This window comes from Salvelinus alpinus, chromosome 31 (genome assembly GCF_045679555.1).
Source record: "Salvelinus alpinus chromosome 31, SLU_Salpinus.1, whole genome shotgun sequence".
Lineage (NCBI taxonomy): Eukaryota > Metazoa > Chordata > Actinopteri > Salmoniformes > Salmonidae > Salvelinus > Salvelinus alpinus.
Window position 1 is genome coordinate 9,872,585 of NC_092116.1, and position 20,423 is coordinate 9,893,007.

At 42.1% G+C, this 20,423-nt stretch overlaps 1 protein-coding gene across 2 annotated transcripts in view; it reads left to right on the forward strand.

Annotated features, from left to right (window-relative positions):
* Window positions 1-20,423, forward strand: part of focad (focadhesin) — a 74,256-nt gene that overhangs the window by 43,225 nt on the left and 10,608 nt on the right. For both annotated transcript variants that reach the window (XM_071379042.1, XM_071379043.1), the window contains exons 18-34: window positions 19-102; window positions 553-697; window positions 1,557-1,745; window positions 2,100-2,221; window positions 5,984-6,076; window positions 6,240-6,328; window positions 9,914-9,955; window positions 10,320-10,428; window positions 11,098-11,214; window positions 11,425-11,663; window positions 11,850-11,939; window positions 16,513-16,663; window positions 16,893-17,012; window positions 18,540-18,662; window positions 18,821-18,898; window positions 19,647-19,718; window positions 19,848-19,950. In XM_071379042.1, coding sequence (XP_071235143.1) covers window positions 19-102; window positions 553-697; window positions 1,557-1,745; window positions 2,100-2,221; window positions 5,984-6,076; window positions 6,240-6,328; window positions 9,914-9,955; window positions 10,320-10,428; window positions 11,098-11,214; window positions 11,425-11,663; window positions 11,850-11,939; window positions 16,513-16,663; window positions 16,893-17,012; window positions 18,540-18,662; window positions 18,821-18,898; window positions 19,647-19,718; window positions 19,848-19,950 — 1,966 coding nt within the window. The remainder of the gene's footprint in view (window positions 1-18; window positions 103-552; window positions 698-1,556; window positions 1,746-2,099; window positions 2,222-5,983; window positions 6,077-6,239; window positions 6,329-9,913; window positions 9,956-10,319; window positions 10,429-11,097; window positions 11,215-11,424; window positions 11,664-11,849; window positions 11,940-16,512; window positions 16,664-16,892; window positions 17,013-18,539; window positions 18,663-18,820; window positions 18,899-19,646; window positions 19,719-19,847; window positions 19,951-20,423) is intronic.

Genomic DNA, 20,423 nt, shown 5'->3' on the forward strand with positions numbered 1-20,423 from the left:
TGGGTTTGTGTGTTCCAGGAACCTGAGGTGGCCAGTTGTGGATACAAGGCTCTGTCAGAGTTCTCAGAGGCAGTGCACACGCTCCTTCACCTCCCCGAGCAGGTGAGAGTCCCACTGGATAGCAACGCTCTCCCAATGTTCCTACAACCACCTAGCAACGTTATGTAGTAGTAATTAATCTCTGGAGCGGCAGGTAGCCTAGCGGTAAGAGAGGCAGGGCACGGGAGGGTTGCCTGTTCGAGTCCTAGATGACATTTCCTGCCGTTGTGCCCTTGAGCAAGACACTTAACCTGCCACAGCAACAGCTCCCCGGGCACCCAGTGTGGTAGCCCTCCGCACCTCTCCAAAAACCTGTATATGTATCGGCGGGGTTGGGTTGAAAGCGGAAGTCAAAATTTGTATGGACCTTATGTGCAATCGACCCAAAAAGTTATCTTAATCTGATTTTAATCCATTATACTCATAATGAATCAAATGGTTGTTTATCATTGTTGTGTAATGCAATCAGTCAGCCAATCATGTCTTTGGTATGCTGGTTTGTCTTCCTGATAGGCCAGGCCGGTCGCAAAACTTCCTGAAAGTGTGGAGGAGGAACAGGTAAAGGAGAAAGAGGAGGAGGAGGAGGAAGAAGATTTGTCCATTCCAGGTCCATCCTATGTGAAGCTCCTAGGTCTCACATCCCTCTCAGTCCTGCCAGGTAGAAGCTGCTCATATCTAATATACCCCACATCTCTAACTACCTTGGTTTTTTCCTTTTCTGTCCTTTTTATAACTACTGTATTGTTAGACACATATACTCACAACACACACACGTGCTCGCTCTCTCTCTCTCACTACAGCTCTTTAGAATCACAGTCAGTACTGAGCACTGTGCCAACTTTTGAGGATGGGACTAAGTGTTTTCGGATCCTGATTTAATAGTGTATTCGATTTAATGCAGCGTTTAAATTGTTTTGTGTGAAACTATTCAGCAATACCCCCCGAGGACTGTCTCTACATGCTGAAACGCAGCACCACAGAGCAGTTGACTTGAATAAATCAGAAATTCTGCCCCAATCCCTCGACAGCCTCTTTCGACCAAACTCTACCCCACTCCAGTTTCCTGCTCCAATGTAATTTAATGAAGCGTGTCAATTATATTAAACGATGAGGAATTCTGAAAAGTAAACCGACACTCAATGTCCTTTTGTCGACGTGCTTTGTTCCCAGACGCCCCGGGCCACTCTTTTCCTTCTTTGCCTCGTAAAAATGAACTGTGTGTTTACACCATAGTCTCCCATTGTGTGTGAAACTGTGAATACTCTTCTCTGGTCTTATACTGGTTGGGGACATCCATCATGGCATCCATTATATACCGTATGTTTGCCCAAATTCAAATAGTATTTGTTTTTATTTCAAATAGTGTTTCATTTAGCCTTCCTGAGTGCCAGATGGGTGCGGTTTGCACTTTTTATCTATTTTGTTCCATTGCAGACTTCAACAACAGAATTCAAATATGCCACTATCGCCTCTTTTCCAATTTCTTTCTCTTTCTTTCCCCGCCCCCCTCTGTTCAGCATTTGAGCTCTTCCTGACGTCACTGGTGAGGCAGGAGATGAGCCAGATGCCGCGTGGGGTGTACCACTCTGCCCTGAAAAGGGGGAGCCTCCGGTCAGACCAGGGGAAAACGGTGGCAGGGATCCCAGGCTTCATGCTGAAGACCTATGAGAAGAGCAAACAGCCTGGTCTCAAACCTGGCCTGGCAGGTAGGTACCAACACACACCATCAATAAGAAAAATTAAATAACAGGGAGTCCACGGGCCCTTAAACAAATTCTTAAATTACTTTATTTAAGGCCTTAATAAAGGTTAAATTGTTGACATCCCCTGTATTGAAATATAAGGATAAATTAATTAAAATCAGGAATTGGCTAGTCAGTTAAAGGTATGCAAAATGAATAATTCTTGACTGCATGAGTTACTATTCATTTAGTCTACTGTTCATGAAAATAAAGGTTACATTTCTCAAATGAATATTTATAATTTATTTGACTAGGACCAGGTTAGCTAGGTTTTCCGCAAATGTAAGTTTTATGTGATATAATGTTTGTGTTTTCCAGCCGGCCTCCTTCTCTCCTTTGACCTGCCCGTCCAGACCGACCGAGATGGACGACCAATCAACCGCTTCTTCCTCAGCAGGGGACGGAGCTACCAGCAGATGTTAGCCACTCTCATTCACGAGGTGACCTCCCCTATCTCTCTGGATGAATCCCAAATCACCCCTTTCCCCTCGGCCCTCCATTTATGCATTCACGTGCACCTCCGCCATTTGCACAAGTGTCCCAAAGCTGAGGGAGTGACATTTATTGAGGGTGTAGGGGTTAATTAGACCCTCAGATAGCAACTTCGGACGAGCCAGCAAAGCTGCCGGCTTCAGAGCGAAGTGCTATCCCGACACACACTGCGATATGTTTGGAGTTTGTGCAATTTCATAGAAAAGAATGGAGAGGCGTGCCTAATTATGTTCCACATGCATGTTTTCCTGATTTTGAGACTTAAATACCTCCCCAAATTAAATGTTTAACTGTTACTGAGGTTTATATCTTGTAAAACAACAGGGGATTTGTTCATTTGAATTGCTAGTTTTATTATTTAAAAGTGGAACATGAATTGCATCATTCAAGTCACGAGTGTGTTCCGAAGTGGATGGGTTTATTGATTCCATCGCCACTCTGGAAGTAACCCTCAAAGTTTCATCAGCAACACGTGACAACGGAGGGCCCTCCGAGTGAGTTGGTAGGGGCAAGGGGGTGTCTCCTCTCTCTGTAGATGCCTTTGTATTTCTCCCCTATCCCATCATATTTCTGGTCGCTTTATCTTTCTTTCGTTCATGTTCTCTCTATCTACTCACATTCTCTTCTTTTTCTGTTGTCCTTACCTTTGCTGTTTCTCATTGTCTCCTCTCGCTCTTTCTTTCTCTCCGTTCGTCATCATCACTGGCTGGTTGACTTGAGAAAAGTAACCTGAACATTTCTACTTTGTCTCTTTTATCTGGTGGCCACTGTGTATCATCCAACAGCCATGTTTCAAACTGACAGCTGGTTTTACGTAGGGCTGTTAGGGTGACCGTATTACCCCCACACCGGCGGTCATGAGTCATGACGGCAGTCAAATTCCACGTGACTATTTAGTCACAGTAATTAGGCTTCTCCAAGCTCTGACGCTGCTGAAGGTCATTAGTAGCCTACTAAACTTGCTAACTGCCAGGTACTCAGCACTCTATTGTCCCTCTAATCACTCTGACATCAATGCAAATGTATTTGAAAATCTAATCAAACACTTCATGAGAGCCCATGAGCTAATGTTGCGCAACATTTCTATAGGCTATGCAATTGCACGAGAAAACAGAGTGATGGCTTCTATTAAAAAGAGGAGGATCCTATCAGCTTTCTATAGGCTAGGCCTACTATATTTATTTCTCAACTTTCTTATTTTAAGCACATTGTTTATCTTTACAAGAGGAGTATATCCTACCTGTCTGGCATGAAAATGAACCGTGTGAAAAGCGTCCTCCATTCGCTATTGAAGTGCATAGATGACGTATGCCCCTGTTTGCCCCTGTTTCAAGACAGGTGCATGATAATGGTCCATTCTAAATCAAAGCAAATTTCACACATGTATTATTTAGTATATGTAAAGACAAGATTAAATCAATAATGGTGTGATGGGTGACAATATTAGCCTATCACTTGTGAATGATATATTATCACTTGTGAATTATGCCCAGCTTAAGGCAAACACCTCATGTAGCCTAGCCTATATGTTTTGATAAGGTTTGTATCACAACTAAAGTGCCCAAATAACTTCTTAAAATTAAGCACATTAATCTGCTTTACAACAGGTGTAAAGCATAACTGGCATTACATATGCAGCGGGGGAGTTTCAAGTTTGGGAAGATCATTTTCACCTTAAAAATGCACCTTTATAATAAAACCATTACATGCATAATCACATTTGTGGTCACTTTTGAGAATGGTGTTTTCCTGCTAATGGAACATTTGCACTTAAAGCTTACAGCAGTGTGCGCATTTCTGCGTTTATAATGTAAAGAAAATGCCTAATAGTTTATCAACATTTTAAGCTAAATGTTCTCATCTGTTGCGTCAGGCTCATTGCTTAAAACATATTTTTTGACGCTAGTGGTTGTATTAATCTGGGATCTATCACATCCCACAACTGTCCCAGACTATGTTTGGAATATTTATTTCTCACACAGAATAGAATAGGTCAACTTTTGTACTATGGTGGATAGTAGATTGACATATGCTAGTGCTTTTGCTGTTCATTAGACCTACTCAGCTTGTTGGCTGACAAAAAGTAAATGTGGACAGTTCTTCCAATATCTTCAATATGTGCCTTGGAATAGGAAAAGTATGTGCGCAATTTGCATCACCAATGTGTCTGTCTTCAGCCTGTGAGAAAGACCCAATCACGTGACTGAGCACCATGTGAGTGAGAGGTGCTTCGGCACACAGCCGAGAGAAGGGAATTAGAATTATTATATTCAGCCCAAGGGCACGAAGGCCACTGGCCGCAAAAGGCATGGATTTTTTTAGGGGGCATTACGGCCACACAAAGGGCATGCAGCCAGGAAATTCGAGGCGTTACCAAGTGCTTGTCAAATTGTGAATGAGAGACTGATGAAGTGTGTACAGCCTGCGCAAATCATCATTAGAGTTGCATCATGCAGCCTTAGAATGTATTAAAAATCTAAAGGTATGGCCCAACATTTGTGTCACAACTAAAGTTGCATAAATAACTAAATGAAGCAAATAGGAGTACCTGTTTCTTTGTTAACCGCTCAACACAGAAAAGACGCATGGAGAAAATATGCTTTCTGTTTTATTCAGCTGTTCGATTGCATTCTTCATAATATAAAGATGCGTGCCGCATTTTAAAAGGCTAATTGATCATTAAAAAACTCTTTAGCAATTATGTTAGCACAGCTGAAAATGATTGTCCTGATTTAAAAAGCAATAAAACTGGCCTTCTTTAGACTAGTTGATTACCTGGAGCATCAGCATTTGTGGGTTCGATTATAGGCTCAAAATGGGCAGAAACAAAGGCCTTTCTTCTGAAACTCGTCAGTCTATTCTTGTTCTGAGAAATTAAGGCTATTTCGTGCGAGAAATTGCCAAGAAACTGAAAATGCCTAGAAGGCCAGCATCCCGGAGTCGCATCTTCATTGTTGAGGTTGAGACTGGTGTTTTGCGGGTACTATTTAATGAAGCTGCCAGTTGATTGACTTGTGAGGCATCTGTTTCTCAAACTAGACACACTAATGTAATTGTCCTCTTGCTCAGTTGTGCACCGGGGCCTCCCACTCTTTCCATTCTGGTTAGAGACAGTTTGCGCTGTTCTGTGAAGGGAGTAGCACACAGCGTTGTACGAGATCTTCAGTTTCTTGGCAATTTCTCGCATGAAATAGCCTTCATTTCTCAGAACAAGAATAGACTGACGAGTTTCAGAAGAAAGGTCTTTGTTTCTGGCCATTTTGAGCCTGTAATCGAACCCACAAATGCTTATGCTCCAGATACTCAAATAGTGTAAAGACCAGTTTTATTGCTTCTTTAATCAGGACAACAGTTTTCAGCTGTGCTAACATAATTGCAAAAAGGGTTTTCTAATGATCAATTAGCCTTTTTAAAATGATAAACTTGGATTAGCTAACACAACGTGGCATTGGAACACAGGAGTGATGGTTGCTGATAATGGGCCTCTGTACACCTACGTAGATATTCCATAAAAAAATCTGCCGTTTCCAGCTACAATATTCATTTACAACATTAACAATGTCTACACTGTATTTCTGGTCAATTTAATGTTATTTTAATTGGCTTTTCTTTCAAGAACAAGGACATTTCTAAGTACCCTAAACTTTTGAACGGTAGTGTACATGTATGAATGTACATACATACTCAGTGTTTCTCTTCTCTGTGGTCAGGTGAACATTCAGCCATCAGAGTGGCATCGTGCCCTCCTCCTACCCCAGGCCTGGCGAGGGTTCATGAGCCGAGCTTACCATGCCGTCCTACAGGTGTGTGCGTGCCGTATGAATACTGCATGTCTCTCTGTTTATCTCTATTGAGTTTCCTGGTCAATTTATGGTCATGGTTGCCGTATGAATGCGGTTGATTTGCGATCATGGTTTCTGTACCGGTATGGTGGTTGTGTGTGGTCATGGTTGCTGTGGTCATTAGGGTCGCCGGGCAGAGCTGGAGATGCAGCAGAAGCAAGGCAAGGAGAGTCCAGAGGAGCTGCAGTACAAACAGCACTGTGCCTGGCTCTGGTGAGAACACACACCCACACACCTGTCTTTAAACATGCCGTTCTATTCCACCATAATCCAGCTCATCTTCTAACAGAGCACATTTCATTGGTCCCTGTAGCCGACAGTATGACATTATATAAGACTATGGAACAACAGGACATAGTTGACCTTTGCGGAGATGGTCATTTTCTGAATTACGTCCTCTGTGGCATCCACCATAAAGCCCTGTCATTTTGACCTCTCTCCCTATAATCAAAAACATCTCAGCTCTTAACACAGATTACTCTGCCCTTTACCATTGGGTAAAAGACGCAGAATTAGGAAACATTCCTGAATAAATCTAGTTAGTTTCTGTCACTGAGTTACACTGGAATTACATTACAAGATTGACAATAGTGTTAATAGTTTTTGCATAGCTTCGCATGAATCTAACTATCTAATTTGGATGCCAATCTTGTAATGTAATTCCAGTGTATCTCAGTGACAGAAACTACTAACTAGATGTATTGACTTCCTAAAACAGCTCTCTTCTCAAATGAGGGGATCATTTGAAGGCTAATCTGCCAGGAATATGGGCTACATATCAATAGTCTAAAATAGCTTCCTCTCCTCGTCACAATATTCTGGTATCAATTTTTTTTTTTTTTTTAATAATATGCACTTTAGCATACACTATCCATAGGGACTAATAGTCATACACACATACATATTTCCTATGGTTTGCCCCAGTGGGAATCAAAACCCACAATCCTGACTTTTCAAGCGCCATGCTCTACCAACTGAGCCAAATTGGACAATTTTTCTACTATTAATGGCTGACACTGATATGAGGGAAATGTGCACAGCCGATTCTTCCAAAAAGTTAACTGAAGCCAAGATTCCAGGCATACTAAGGTGGATTAAAACAACTGGTCCATCCATCACCTCAACAGAGATCACTATACCAGTCCTATAGATAACTATACCAGTCCTAGAGATAACTATACCAGTCCTTCATGAGGTAGTCACCTGGAATGCATTAAGGTGTGCCTTCTTAAATGTTAATTTGTAGAATTTCTTTCCTTCTTAATGCATTTGAGCCAATCAGTTGTGTTGTGACAAGGTAGGGGTGGTATACAGAAGATGGCCCTATTTGGTAAAAGACCAAGTCCATATTATGCCAAGAACAGCTCAAATAAGCAAAGAGAAACAACAGTCCTTTATTACTTTAAGACATGAAGGTCAATCAATATGGTACATTTCAACAACTTTTAAAGTTTTTTCAAGCAGAGTCGCAAAAACCATCAAGCGCTATGATGAAACTGGCTCTCATGAGGACTGCCACAGGAATGGAAGACCCAGAGTTACCTTTGCTGCAGAGGATAAGTTCATTAGAGTTACCAGCCTCAGAAATTGCAGGCCAAATACAGTTCAGGTCAGAGGTTTACATACACTTAGGTTGGAGTCATTTAAAAATTGTTTTTTAACCACTCCACAAATTTCTAGTGGGTTAGGACATCAACTTTGTGCATGACACAAGTAATTTTTCCAACAATGGTTTACAGACAGATTATTTCACTTATATTTCACTGTATCACAATTCCAGTGGGTCAGAAGTTTACATACACTAAGTTGACTGTGCCTTTGACTGTGGAAAATTCCAGAAAATGATCTCATGGCTTTAGAAGCTTCTGATAGGCTAATTGACATCATTTGAGTCAGTTGGAGGTGTACCTGTGGATGGATTTCAAGGCCTAACTTCAAACTCAGTGCCTCTTTGCTTGACATCATGGGAAAATCAAAAGAAATCAGCCAAGACCTCGGAGAGAAAAAATTGTAGACCTTCACAAGTCTGGTTCATCCTTGGGAGCAATTTCCAAACGCCTGAAGGTACCACGTTCATCTGTACAAACAATAGTATGCAAGTATAAACACCATTGGACCACGCAGCCGTCATACCGCTCAGGAAGGAGACGCGTTCTGTTTCCTAGAGATGAACGTACTTTGGTGCGAAAAGTGCAAATCAATCTCAGAACAACAACAAAGGACCTTGTGAAGACACCGGAGGAAACAGCTCCAAAAGTATCTATATCCACAGTAAAGCGAGTCCTATATCGACCTAACCTGAAAGGCCGCTCAGCAAGGAAGAAGCCACTGCTCCAAAACCGCCATAGAAAAGCCAGACTACGGTTTGCAACTGCACATGGGGACAAAGATCGTGCTTTTTGAAGAAATGTCCTCTGGTCTGATGAAACAAAAATTGAACTGTTTGGCCATAATGACCATTGTTATGTTTAGAGGAAAAAGGGAGAGGCTTGCAAGCCGAAGAACACCATCCCAACTGTGAAGCACGGGGGTGGCAGCATCATGTTGTGGGGGTGCTATGCTGCAGGAGTGTGAGGGTGTTAGTGAATGAAAAAAATGCAGAGTCAGGCGCAGGACACAAATATGAGTACCGGTAATAGTCCAAAATTTACTCAAAATATAAGTTCCAACAAGGAAAAAACACAATAATCCAGAGCACTAACAACACGAACCCACATGACCAACAATAACGCACAAAACAGAGAGGGAAGTCAGAGGGTTAAATAAGGAACATAATTAATGGAATGGAAACCAGGTGTGTATGATTAAGACAAAACAAAACGAAAATGAAACATGGATCGGTGGTGACTAGAAAGCCGGTGACGTCGACCGCCGAACGCCGCCCGAACAAGGAGAGGGACCAACTTCGGCCGAAGTCGTGACAAGGACTGGTGCACTTCACAATATAGATGGCTTCATGAGGAAGGAAAATGATGTGGATATATTGACGCAACATCTCAAGACATCAGTCAGGAAGTTAAAGCTTGGTCGCAAATGGGTCTTCCAAATGGACAATGACCCCAAGCATACTTCCAAAGTTGTGGCAAAATGGCTTAAGGACAACAAAGTCCTGACCTCAATCCCATAGAAAATTTGTAGGCAGAACTGAAAAAGCGTGTGCGAGCAAGGAAGCCTACAAACCTGACTCAGTTACACCAGCTCTGTCAGGAGGAATGGGCCATAATTCACCCAATTTATTGTGGGAACCTTATGGAAGGCTACCCGAAACGTGTCACCCAAGTTAAACAATTTAAAGGCAATGTTACCAAATACTAATTGAGTGTATGTAGACTTCTGACCCACTGGGAATGTGATGAAAGAAATAAAAGCTGAAATAAATCTTTCTCTCTACTATTATTCTGACATTTCAGATTCTTAAAATAAAGTGGTGATCCTAACTGACCTAAGACGGGGAATTTTTACTTGGATTAAATGTCAGGAATTGTTAAAAACTGAGTTTAAATGTATTTGGCTAAGGTGTATGTAAACTTCCGACTTCAACTGTATCTCCACACACACACGCACACCAGAGGGAACATCGGTGTCAATGCATGCTCTCACTGGGACAGACATCCGCCATGTGAGTGATGTGCTACTCTCAGATGAAAAGAGACTGTGTGCGTGCGTAATCGTAAATCAAGACATGAGAAGATGAAACATTCACCCCCCGTCCCGTCCCCCCCGTCCAGCGATAGAATCTAAATCATCCTCCTTGTCTTCCTCTCCCCTTCTGTCCCTCTATCCTCTCCCTCTACACAGGGTCAGGGACCAGCTGACTGATGTTGTCAAATCTGCAGCAAAGTAAGTCTGTTTGTCTCCTCTGCATTGACATTGAATTTCCCACTGTGTCAAGTGTATGCATTAACAATGTTATATTACATTTATAATTATGGTAAGGGATTTTAACGATTGTTTGTCTGTTGATAGTTTTGGTCTCAACAAAACAGTGGGACTATTCTAGACTAGGTCAGTGCCATCATTCAAACCCGTGAAGATGGTGGGTTTGAACTGGACTGGAACAAAATCCTGTACGCACTGAAAGCCCCCCAACACCGGGATCGAGGAGCACTGGCCTGTAGCCACACTGTTTGGTTGACGGTGGCGGTGAGTCCTGCTACTGTTGTCATGGTAACCCTGTGTTACACCTGTGTCTCCGTGGCGATAGGGACAGTCCGGTGGTGCAGGGGAACTCCATCTTGGCTCTGAGCGGTCTGGCTGCGGTGCTGGCCAAATACGAGAGCAACATGCCCGCTGACACGGAGGGAGGACTTGGGGTAAGAGCAGACTCCACACGTTATGGGAGCATTGTATTTTATAGCACTGGTACTTACCTGGTATTAACTCGGAAATTATGTGGTGTCAAGGGATACTAGTACCCTGGTGCCTAGTAGTGTTTGTTATAATGAATCTGAAGAGAAAACATCAAATAATGCATGCTAAGTTTGTTACTGTGGAATTACCATTTTACCATGTTATTTCTTATTATAAACTGGGTGGTTCGAGCCCTGAATGCTGATTGGCTGACAGCCGTGCTATATCAGCCACGGGTGTGACAAAACATTTATTTTTACTGCTCTAATTACGTTGGTAACCAGTTTATAATAGCAATAAGGCACCTTGGGGGTTTGTGGTATATGGCCAATATACCACAGCTAAGGGCTGTATCCAGACACTTCGCGTTGCGTCATCCCTAAGATCAGCCCTTAGCTGTGGGTATTTTGGCCATATTACCACACCCCCTCGTGCCTTATTGCTTAAGTAAATAGCTGGTAATTTATGTACCATAAAATAGGAAAGGAGTGTCTCTGAAAGTATCCCATTGTTTTACCAGATAATGTCCTAATAAATATGAACTGAAAAAGGACCACAGTCATCTAAAGCTTCTCCCATTTGGGTGGTGCTGTAACTCTCCCCTGCCATGTTTGTTGTGGTATATGCTGTAGGTGGGCCCTGAGATCCTGTCCACATCCACCTGGCTGGCCATGGTCCTGGACACTCTCCTCAGCATCGTCAGCAGCAGCTACAAGCCCAGAGGACAAGTCTTCCCCTGGTTCCTACACGTCAGTACACCAACCAATCACAACAACTAGAATTATCACTGAATTATGCTGGCATCTAAATCATGCTATATTGATGTTACATCATAAAATTAAATGGATACCTGTACACTGTTGTTGAATGTCTCTACAATACCATTCAACAGTATGGGTAGGCCTATCTTTTTTTATTGTTTTAATTAGTATTTTCTTCAACTTACTGATCCTACTTAGCGGTCCTACTCGGGAGAGAACACGGCCAGTGCCATCGCCCGCTCCTGTGCCGCCCTGGCCCTGTCCCTGGTGGTGCCCGTGCTGGTTGCCTGGCACAAGGACAGCGTGCCACAGGTCCTAGCCACCCTGAGGGCGGGGCTTCCCGGCTCGCCCACCGCAGACGACTCCCAGGCCGTCCAGTTTCACTCTGGCCTGGCCCTGGGCATGCTGCTGTCCTGCCTGCACCAGGAGAGGCTCAGGTAGGGGGTTTGCCATGGGGGTAGAGATGGGGTGGTGTGTGTGTGCAAGAATTGACTCTTGAGGTGTGTGTGTGTGTGTGTGTTTGTTTGTTGGTATTGTGACATTGGATGTCATTGGGTGTCATTGTGTTTCTGTGTTTTTCCAAAGCATTCTCTCTGTTCCTTCCTTCTATCTCTCTGGTTCAGTGATGTGTCCGGTCAGACGATCACAGAGCTGTTGATGAGTTCTCTAGACACTCTGGAAGCCTGCTGCTTTGACAGCAACCTGGAGTACAAGTGAGTGTGTCTGAATTGCACCTATAAATTATTCAATAAATATAAGATATGAGAATGGCTGGATTGACACTGCCCTACCATCTTATACAGTGTATTTGGAAAGTATTCAGACCCCTTGACTTTTTCCCACATTTAGTTAACGTTACAGCCTTATTCTAAAATGTATTAAATTAATAAAAATAGAAAAATCAATCTACAAACAATTCCACATAATGACAAAGTGAAAACAGGTTTTTAGAAATTTTGGCAAATTATTTAAAAATAAAATAAAAACAGAAATACCTTATTTACATAAGTATTCAGACTCTGCTATGAGACTCAAAATTGAGCTCAGGTGCATCCTGTTTCCATTGATAATCCTTGATGTTTCTATAACTTCATTGGAGTCCACCTGTGGTGTATTCAATTGATTGGACATGAGTTGGAAAGGCACACAGCTGTCAATATAAGGTCCCACAGTTGACAGTGCATGTTAGAGCATAGAGCTCCGAGACAGGATTGTGTCGAGGCACAGATCTTGGGAAGGGAACCAAAACATTTCTGCAGCATTGAAGGTCCTCAAGAACACAGCGGCCTCCATCATTCTTAAATGGAAGAAGTTTGGAACCACCAAGACTCTTCTTAAAACTGTCCATCCGGCCAAACAGAGCAATCGGGGGAGAAGGGCAACCAAGAACCTATGGTCACTCTGACAGAGCTTCAGTTCCTCTCTTTCCTCTCCATCTCTACAGCACTCCACCAATCAGGCTTTTATGTTAGGGTGGCCAGACGGACGCCATTCCTCAGTAAAAAGCACATGACAGCCCACTTGGAGTTCTCAAAAAGGTACCTAAAGGACTCTGACCATAAGAAACAAGATTCTCTGACCTGATGAAACCAAGATTGGCCTGAATGCCAAGCATCACGTCTGGAGGAAACCTGGCACCATCCCTACGGTGAAGCATGGTGGTGGCAGCATCATGCTGTAGGGATGTTTTTCAGCGTCAGGGACTGGGAGACTAGTCAGAATCAAGGGAAAGATGAACGGAGCAAATTACAGAGAGATCCTTGATGAAAACCTGCTCCAGAGCTCTCAGGACCTCAGACTGGGGCCACACAACACAGGAGTGGCTTCGGGACAAATCTCAATGTCCTTGAGTGGCCCTGCCAGGGCCCGGACTTGAACCCGGTCGAACATCTCTGGAGAGACCATAAAATAACTGTGCAGCGACGCTGCCCATCCAACCTGACAGAGCTTGAGAGGATCTGCAGAGACGAATGGAAGAAACTCCCCAAATACAGGTGTGCCAAGCTTGCAGCATCATACCCAAGAAGACTCAAGCCTGTAATCGCTGCCAAAGATTCTGAATATTTACTGTACCAGTCAAAAGTTTAGACACACCTACTCATTCCAGGGTTTTTCTTTATTTTTACTATTTTCTACATTGTAGAATAATAGTGAAGACAACAACTATGAAATAACACACATGGAATCATGTAGTAACCAAAAAAGTGTTGAACAAATCTAAATATATTTGAGATTCTTCAGATAGCCACCCTTTGCCTTGATGACAGCTTTGCACACGCTTGGCATTCTCTCAACCAATGCATTTCAATTAACAGGTGTGCTTTGTTAAAAGTTAATTTGTGGAATTTCTTTCCTTCAATGCGTCTTTCCTCAAGCCGATCAGTTATGTTGTGACAAGGTAGGGGTGGTTTACAGAAGATAGCCCTATTTGGTAAAATACCAAGTCCATATTATGACAAGAACCACTCAAATAAGCAAAGAGAAACGGACAGTCCATCATTACTTTAAGACATTAAATTCAGTCAATCCAGAAAAAGTCAAGACCATTGAAAGTTTATTCAAGTGCCTTCGCAAAAACCATTAAGTGCTATGATGAAACTGGCTCTCATGAGGACCGCCACAGGAATGGAAGGCCCAGAGTTACCTCTGCTGCAAAGGATAAGTTCATTAGTTACCAGCCTCAGAAATTGCAGCCCAAATAAATGCTTCAGAGTTCAAGTAACAGACATATCTCAACATCAACTGTTCAGAGGAGACTGTGTGAATCAGGCCTTCATGGTCGAATTGCTGCAAAGAAACAACTACTAAAGAACACCAATAAGAAGAAGAGACTTGCTTGGGCCAATAAACACGAGCATTTGTCATTTTGCTCTGATGAGTCCAAATTTGAGATTTTTGTTTCCAATCGCTATGTCTTTGTGAGACGCAGAGTAGGTAAACGGATGATCTCCACATGTGTAGTTCCCACCGTGAAGCATGGAGGAGTTGTGGAGGTGCTTTGCTGGTGACACTGTCTTGATATATTTAGAATTCATGGCACACTTAACCAGCATGGCTACCACAGCATTCTGCAGCGATACACCATCTGGTTTGCGCTTAGTGGGACTATCGTTTGTTTTTCAACAGAACAATGACCCAAAACAGACCTCCAGGCTGCATACGAGCTATTTGACCAAGAAGGAAAGTGATGGAGTGCTGCGTCAGATGACCTGGCCTCCACAATCACCCAACCTCAACCCAATTGAGATGGTTTGGGATGTGTTGGACTGCAGAGTGAAGGAAAAGCAGCCAACAAGTGCACAGCATATGTGGAAACTCCTTCAAGACTGTTGGAAAAGCATTCCAGTTGAAGCTGGTTGAGAGAATGCCAAGAGTGTGTAAAGCTGTCATCAAAGGGTGGCTTCTTTAAAACCTGTTATGGCTGCAGCCCGACACCGGTACACCTATGACAACATCCAGCTCAAATGCAGGGCGCGAAATTCAAAATCTATTTTTTTTAAATATTTAACTTTCACACATTAACAAGTCCAATACAGCATTTGAAAGATAAACATCTTGTCAATCCAGCCAACATGTCCGATTTTTTTAAAATGTTTTACAGAGAAAACACCACATATATTTATGTTAGCTCACCACCAAATAAAAAAGAGGACAGACATTTTTCACAGCACAAGTAGGATGCAAGTAGCATGCACAAGCCAACCTAACTAACCTAGAACCAACCTAAATAACCTAGAAAAAACTACCTCAGATGACAGTCCTATAACATGTTACACAATAAATCTATGTTTTGTTAAAAGAAATAGCATATTTTAGCTATAAATCAGTTTTACATTACTGCTACCATCATAGCTACAGTCAGAAATCGCACGGGAGTAGCCAGAGAAAATAGACACCAACGTCAACTACCTAATTACTCATCATAAATCATTTCAGACAAATATATGGTGGATAGCTAATGAAAGACAAATATCTTGTGAATACAGACAATATTTCCGATTGTTGAAGTGTTTTACAGCGAAAACACAATATATCGTTATATTAGCTTACTACAATAGCTAGCACACAGCAACATTGATTCTAGTCAAACGGTAGCGTTAGCACAGTTCGACAGATATATGAAAAAGCATCCCAAATTGGGTCCTTATCTTTGTGGATCTTCCATCAGAATGTTCTCCAAGGGGTCCTTTGTTCAGAAACGTCTTTATTTCGATCCAGAACGAACAAATACCCTCTTGAATTAGCAAGCACACTGGCAGTGCGACGCTAACCTCTCCATCTTGAAAAAATTATTGCGTCGCATCACGTCTAAAGTCCAGAAAACATTTCAATAATATAATTAAAGTATATTGAAATAACATACTTTAGGATGATATTGTGACATGTATCAAATAAAATCTAAGCCAGAGATCATATTCACCTTTACAGAGTGTTTTCCAGGAGCCGAGTCCAGGTGCTACTTCGCGCCCAGAAAGAAAAATAAACTGCGCAACACTCAATCAAAGAGGCTGTGTTCAAATACAGGACGAGATAATCAACTGATTTCAACTCTCACTTCCGCATGACACACAGAGGAAGGCGTATGACGTGTTTCTACAGTCCTAAGTGACATGCCCTTTTATAGACAAGGGCTCGAAGAGCGACATCAATTTTTGGAAATCTCACTTCCGGATAGGAAATGAACTGTAAAAAATAGTTCTGTTCCACTTAGAGAAATAATTAAAACGGTTTTAGAAACTAGAGACTGTTTTCTATCCAATAGTAATAACAATATGCATATTGTAAGAGCAAAAATTGATTAAGAGGCCGTTTGAAAATTTGCACATATTTTCCAGTTTTTCAATACGCCCCCTGCAGCCATAACAAGTTAACACTTTTTTGGTTACTACATGATTCCATATGTGTTATTTACTAGTTTTAATGTCTTTAATATTATTCTACAATGTAGAAAATAGTAAAAAATAAAGGAAAACCCTTGAATGAGTAGGTGTCCAAACTTTTGACTGGTATTGTATGTAAATGTAATATTTCTGTTTTTTATTCGTAATACATTTTCAAAAATTTCTAAAAACCTGTTTTTGTTTTGTCGTTATGGGGTATTGTGTGTAAATGAATGAGGAAAAATAACAATTTAATTCATTTTAGAATAAGGCTGTAACGTAACAAAATGTTGAAAAAGTCAAGGGGTCTGAATATTTGCGTGCGTATGAGGTGGCAAGCTTTCAGTTTGTGCAACAATGTACTCCCCTACTATCTTCCGTTTTTCACTACCTCTCCTTTCTCTAGTGCGGGCTGTGTGCTGGGCCTAGGCCTGGTGCTGGGGGCCCTTAGTGGCAGTGGACAGACAGAGCACCGGGTCCGTGTGGGCCTCACCCTGGACAAGCTGCTGGAGGCCCTACAGGGGGACAGCAGCAGTCAGGGTCGCATGCTGCAGGAGGTATGGCCCAAATCTTCATATTAGTTTAGTTTATTTCGCATTCACTGCTGTTTTACTGTGTAGTGTCAAATTTGACACCTGAAGCAGGGTTTATAACGATGTCTTCCCTTAAATAAATAATTTATAAGGTTATTACCAGATAATATTTATAGTCTGCTCACCTTTTATAAATCATCATTTAAATGTCCATATGCTATCTCCTTCCCTCATTCCTTTCCTCCCTCCTAAGGTGTTGGCCTACTCTGTAGCAGGTGTGGGGGTGGCAGCCTTCAGTGGAGGGGTAGTTGATGCCCTTAAAGCAGAGGAGATCATGAGCGCTCTCCGTAGCATGACAGAGGAGAGCCAGCAGGTGAGATGGTACATTTTCATGAGTGTGCGAGGTTTGTGTGTGTGTGTAATGTTGTTAACTTCTCTAGGGTAGGGGGCAGCATTCGGAATTTTGGATGAAAAGCATGCCCAAATTAAACTGCCAGCTACTCATCCCCAGAAGACAAGACTTGCATATTATTAGTATATTTGGATAGAAAACACTCAGAAGTTTCTAAAACTGTTTGAATCATATCTGTGAGTATAACAGAACTTATGTAGCAGGCGAAACCCCGAGGACAAACCATTCAGATTTCTTTTTTTTTGAGGTCACCCTGTTTTCAATGAGGTTTCATTGGGAATCCAGATTTCTAAGGGACTTGCTTGCAGTTCCTACCGCTTCCACTGGATGTCACCAGTCTTTAGAAATTGGTTGAGGTTATTCCTTTGTGTAATGAAGAAGTACGGCCATCTTGAAAAAGTGTCACTTCATGTGTACTGTTTGATAGAGGCGCAAGACCAGAAAGCATGCTTGAGTTTGTTTTCTTCCTGTATTAAACACAGATCATCCCGTCTTCAATTTTATTGATTATTTACTTTAAAAAATACCTAAAGTTGTATTACAAAAGTAGTTTGAAATGTTTTGGCAAAGTTTACAGATAACTTTTGAGATATTTTGTCGTCACGTTGCGCAAGTTGTTTTTCTGGATCAAACGCGCCAAATAAATGGACATTTTGGATATATATTGACGGAATTAATCAAACAAAAGGACCATTTGTGATGTTTATGGGACATATTGGAGTGCCAACAACAGAAGCTCGTCAAAGGTAAGGCATGAATTATATATTTTTTTCTGCGTTTTGTGTCGCGCCTGCAGGGTTGAAATGTTTTCTCTCTTTTGTTTACTATGGTGCTATGCTCAGATAATAGCATCGTATGCTTTCGCAGAAAAGCCTATTTGAATTCTGACATGTTGGCTGGATTCACAACACGTGTAGCTTTAATTTGGTATCTTTCATGTTATGATTTAATGAAAATGTGATTTTTATAGTAATTAATTAGAATTTGGCGCGCTGCATTTTCTCTGGCCTTTGGCCAAGTGAGACAGTAGCGTCCCGCCTAAACTCAGATTTTTGGATATAAATATGAACTTTACCGAACAAAACATACATGTATTGTGTAACGTGAAGTCCTATGAGTGTCATCTGATGAAGATCATCAAAGGTTAGTGATTAATTTTAACTCTATTTCTGCTTTTTGTTACTTCTCCCTTTGTCTGGAAAAATGGCTGTGTATTTCTGTGGCTATGTACTGACCTAACATAATCGCAAGGTGTGCTTTCGCCGTAAATCCGTTTTGAAATCCGACACTTTGGTTGGATTAACGAGAGGTTTATCTTTAAAATGGTGTATAATGCTTGTATGTTTGAGGAATTTTAATTATGAAATTTCTGTTGTTTTGAATTTGGCGCCCTGCAATTTCACTGGCTGTTGGTTAGGTGGGACGCTACCGTCCCACATACCCTAGAGAAGTTAATCTACAACTATACGTCTTTCCTGTGTTGTCCAGACTCCAGGTTTCTCATTGGCTCTTGGCCTAGTTGTTCATGGTCTGTCGTCCTTCGGCCACGGCAAGGCAGAGGACATCCAACCCCGCCTTCTGGATGCCTGGATCAAGATCCTACTGGCTGAGGTACTGGAGCGACAACCAGGGCAGAGCAAACATTTACCTATGTTCCAAACAGGCTATTTTTAACAATGGGCCTGGCATCATCGCAAGTGATTCATGCCAATGAACAGTGTGAGTCCGGCTGTAATTAATTGAGTGGGCTCTCCTCCCCTGTGTTGCAGGGCTGTCCCACCATGCAGAGGCTGGCTGCTGTCAACGGCCTGGTGGCTCTGGTGGGATCAGAGACTGGCATCCTTCAGGTGAGTCTTCCTACATTTGGGATGGGGTTAGTGGAATCGAACTTAAAAGTGAGGTGCTGTACTGTACAAATACAAAAGGTAATCCTCCCAAATGAAAAGTTCAAAAACTTCCCCCTAGATAGAGCCAAACAGCTATTTATGGCTTTACATGTGCAATGGTAGAGTGTGTTCTAAGTGAATATAAGCAAATAGTATGGAAATACTGACAAGATGTCTCTCCGGCCCTAACAATGGGAGTCGTCGTCCACAAAGCAGCACGGCAGGCTGTCTAGCCCCCACCTATCCTTTCTTTGGATTGGTGGATACATCTCATTATTGTAATCCTTTTTTGAATATTCAATGAAAGTTGTTGAAGTCAACTGCCTGTATTCAATGGAGAGAGATGCTATGCTACTAACCTCATGTCATGAATATGCATGGCCATCTCGAAACAACTCCGATATAAAGTATTTTTTCTCAAAGTTGCCAGGATGTCACGTGTCCTACTTATATCAGTACACTTGTAACAACTTAAGCATTACAAGACTTCTATTAGATCCAGTAAACCTCACTTAGCAAATAAGCCATACATTTTTTGGGGACCAAATTCGACACACTCTCATTGACCTCCATACAAAAACTCCTTGCTTGGCGAAAAAACATCACCTGCTGGTGGGAGACTGATTTTACGCCCAGTTGGTCCTCTCTCTTTCTCTTCCTCTTCCTCTCTGTTATAAGTGACAATGTGTGTCCGTTCTCTCCCTTCTAGCTGAAGAATGAATCTGAGCAGTCCTCCCAGCAGCAGAGCAGAATGAACGAGGTCATACGGGCCATCACACAGGTAAGAACGTTGATTGATTGATGACGTTTACTATCCTTCAAGAGGATGTTGTTTTAACAGCTCACAAGGGACATGCATAAAGCAAGAAACAAGCAACAAACTAACACTGGTCCTGTCTTTCACCTGTAGATCATCACATTCTCAGGGGCCATCGGGCTGCAGTCTAACAGTGCCTGTCTGGTGGGGCACCTCCACCTGGCCCACATGTCCACCAGCCACAGCCGCACAGCAGGTAAGGACCACACAACAACATGCCTCAGACCTAACATACCTAGAGATTTGTGGCTTCATAGAGATCCTATAATTCAGTGGTTCTATACCAGTGGTCACCAACCTTTTCTGAGTCAAAATGCATGCCGAGATCTACCGCTCTGATTTTTTATTAACGTGACTTAAAAAATGTAAGCCTATGCAACATTAACCAATTAAAAACAGTACTGTAGAAATGAGGTTTGTGCAGTAAGCTATAGGCCCAATACATTATCACCGCATACTGGCTTTGCTTGAATTGACCTGCCAATGCATTGTTGTTCGGGACATTTAAATAACTAAATAAAAAAATAAAAAATTTGAGGTAGGTTATATGATCACACCGGTAATAGAGCCATTGGTGTAGTACTTGTGAGGCACAGCTGAGTGAGCATACATTTCAATAATGCTATTTTTATTTTACTGGGCTGGTGCCTGCATCTGATGATCAGTCTC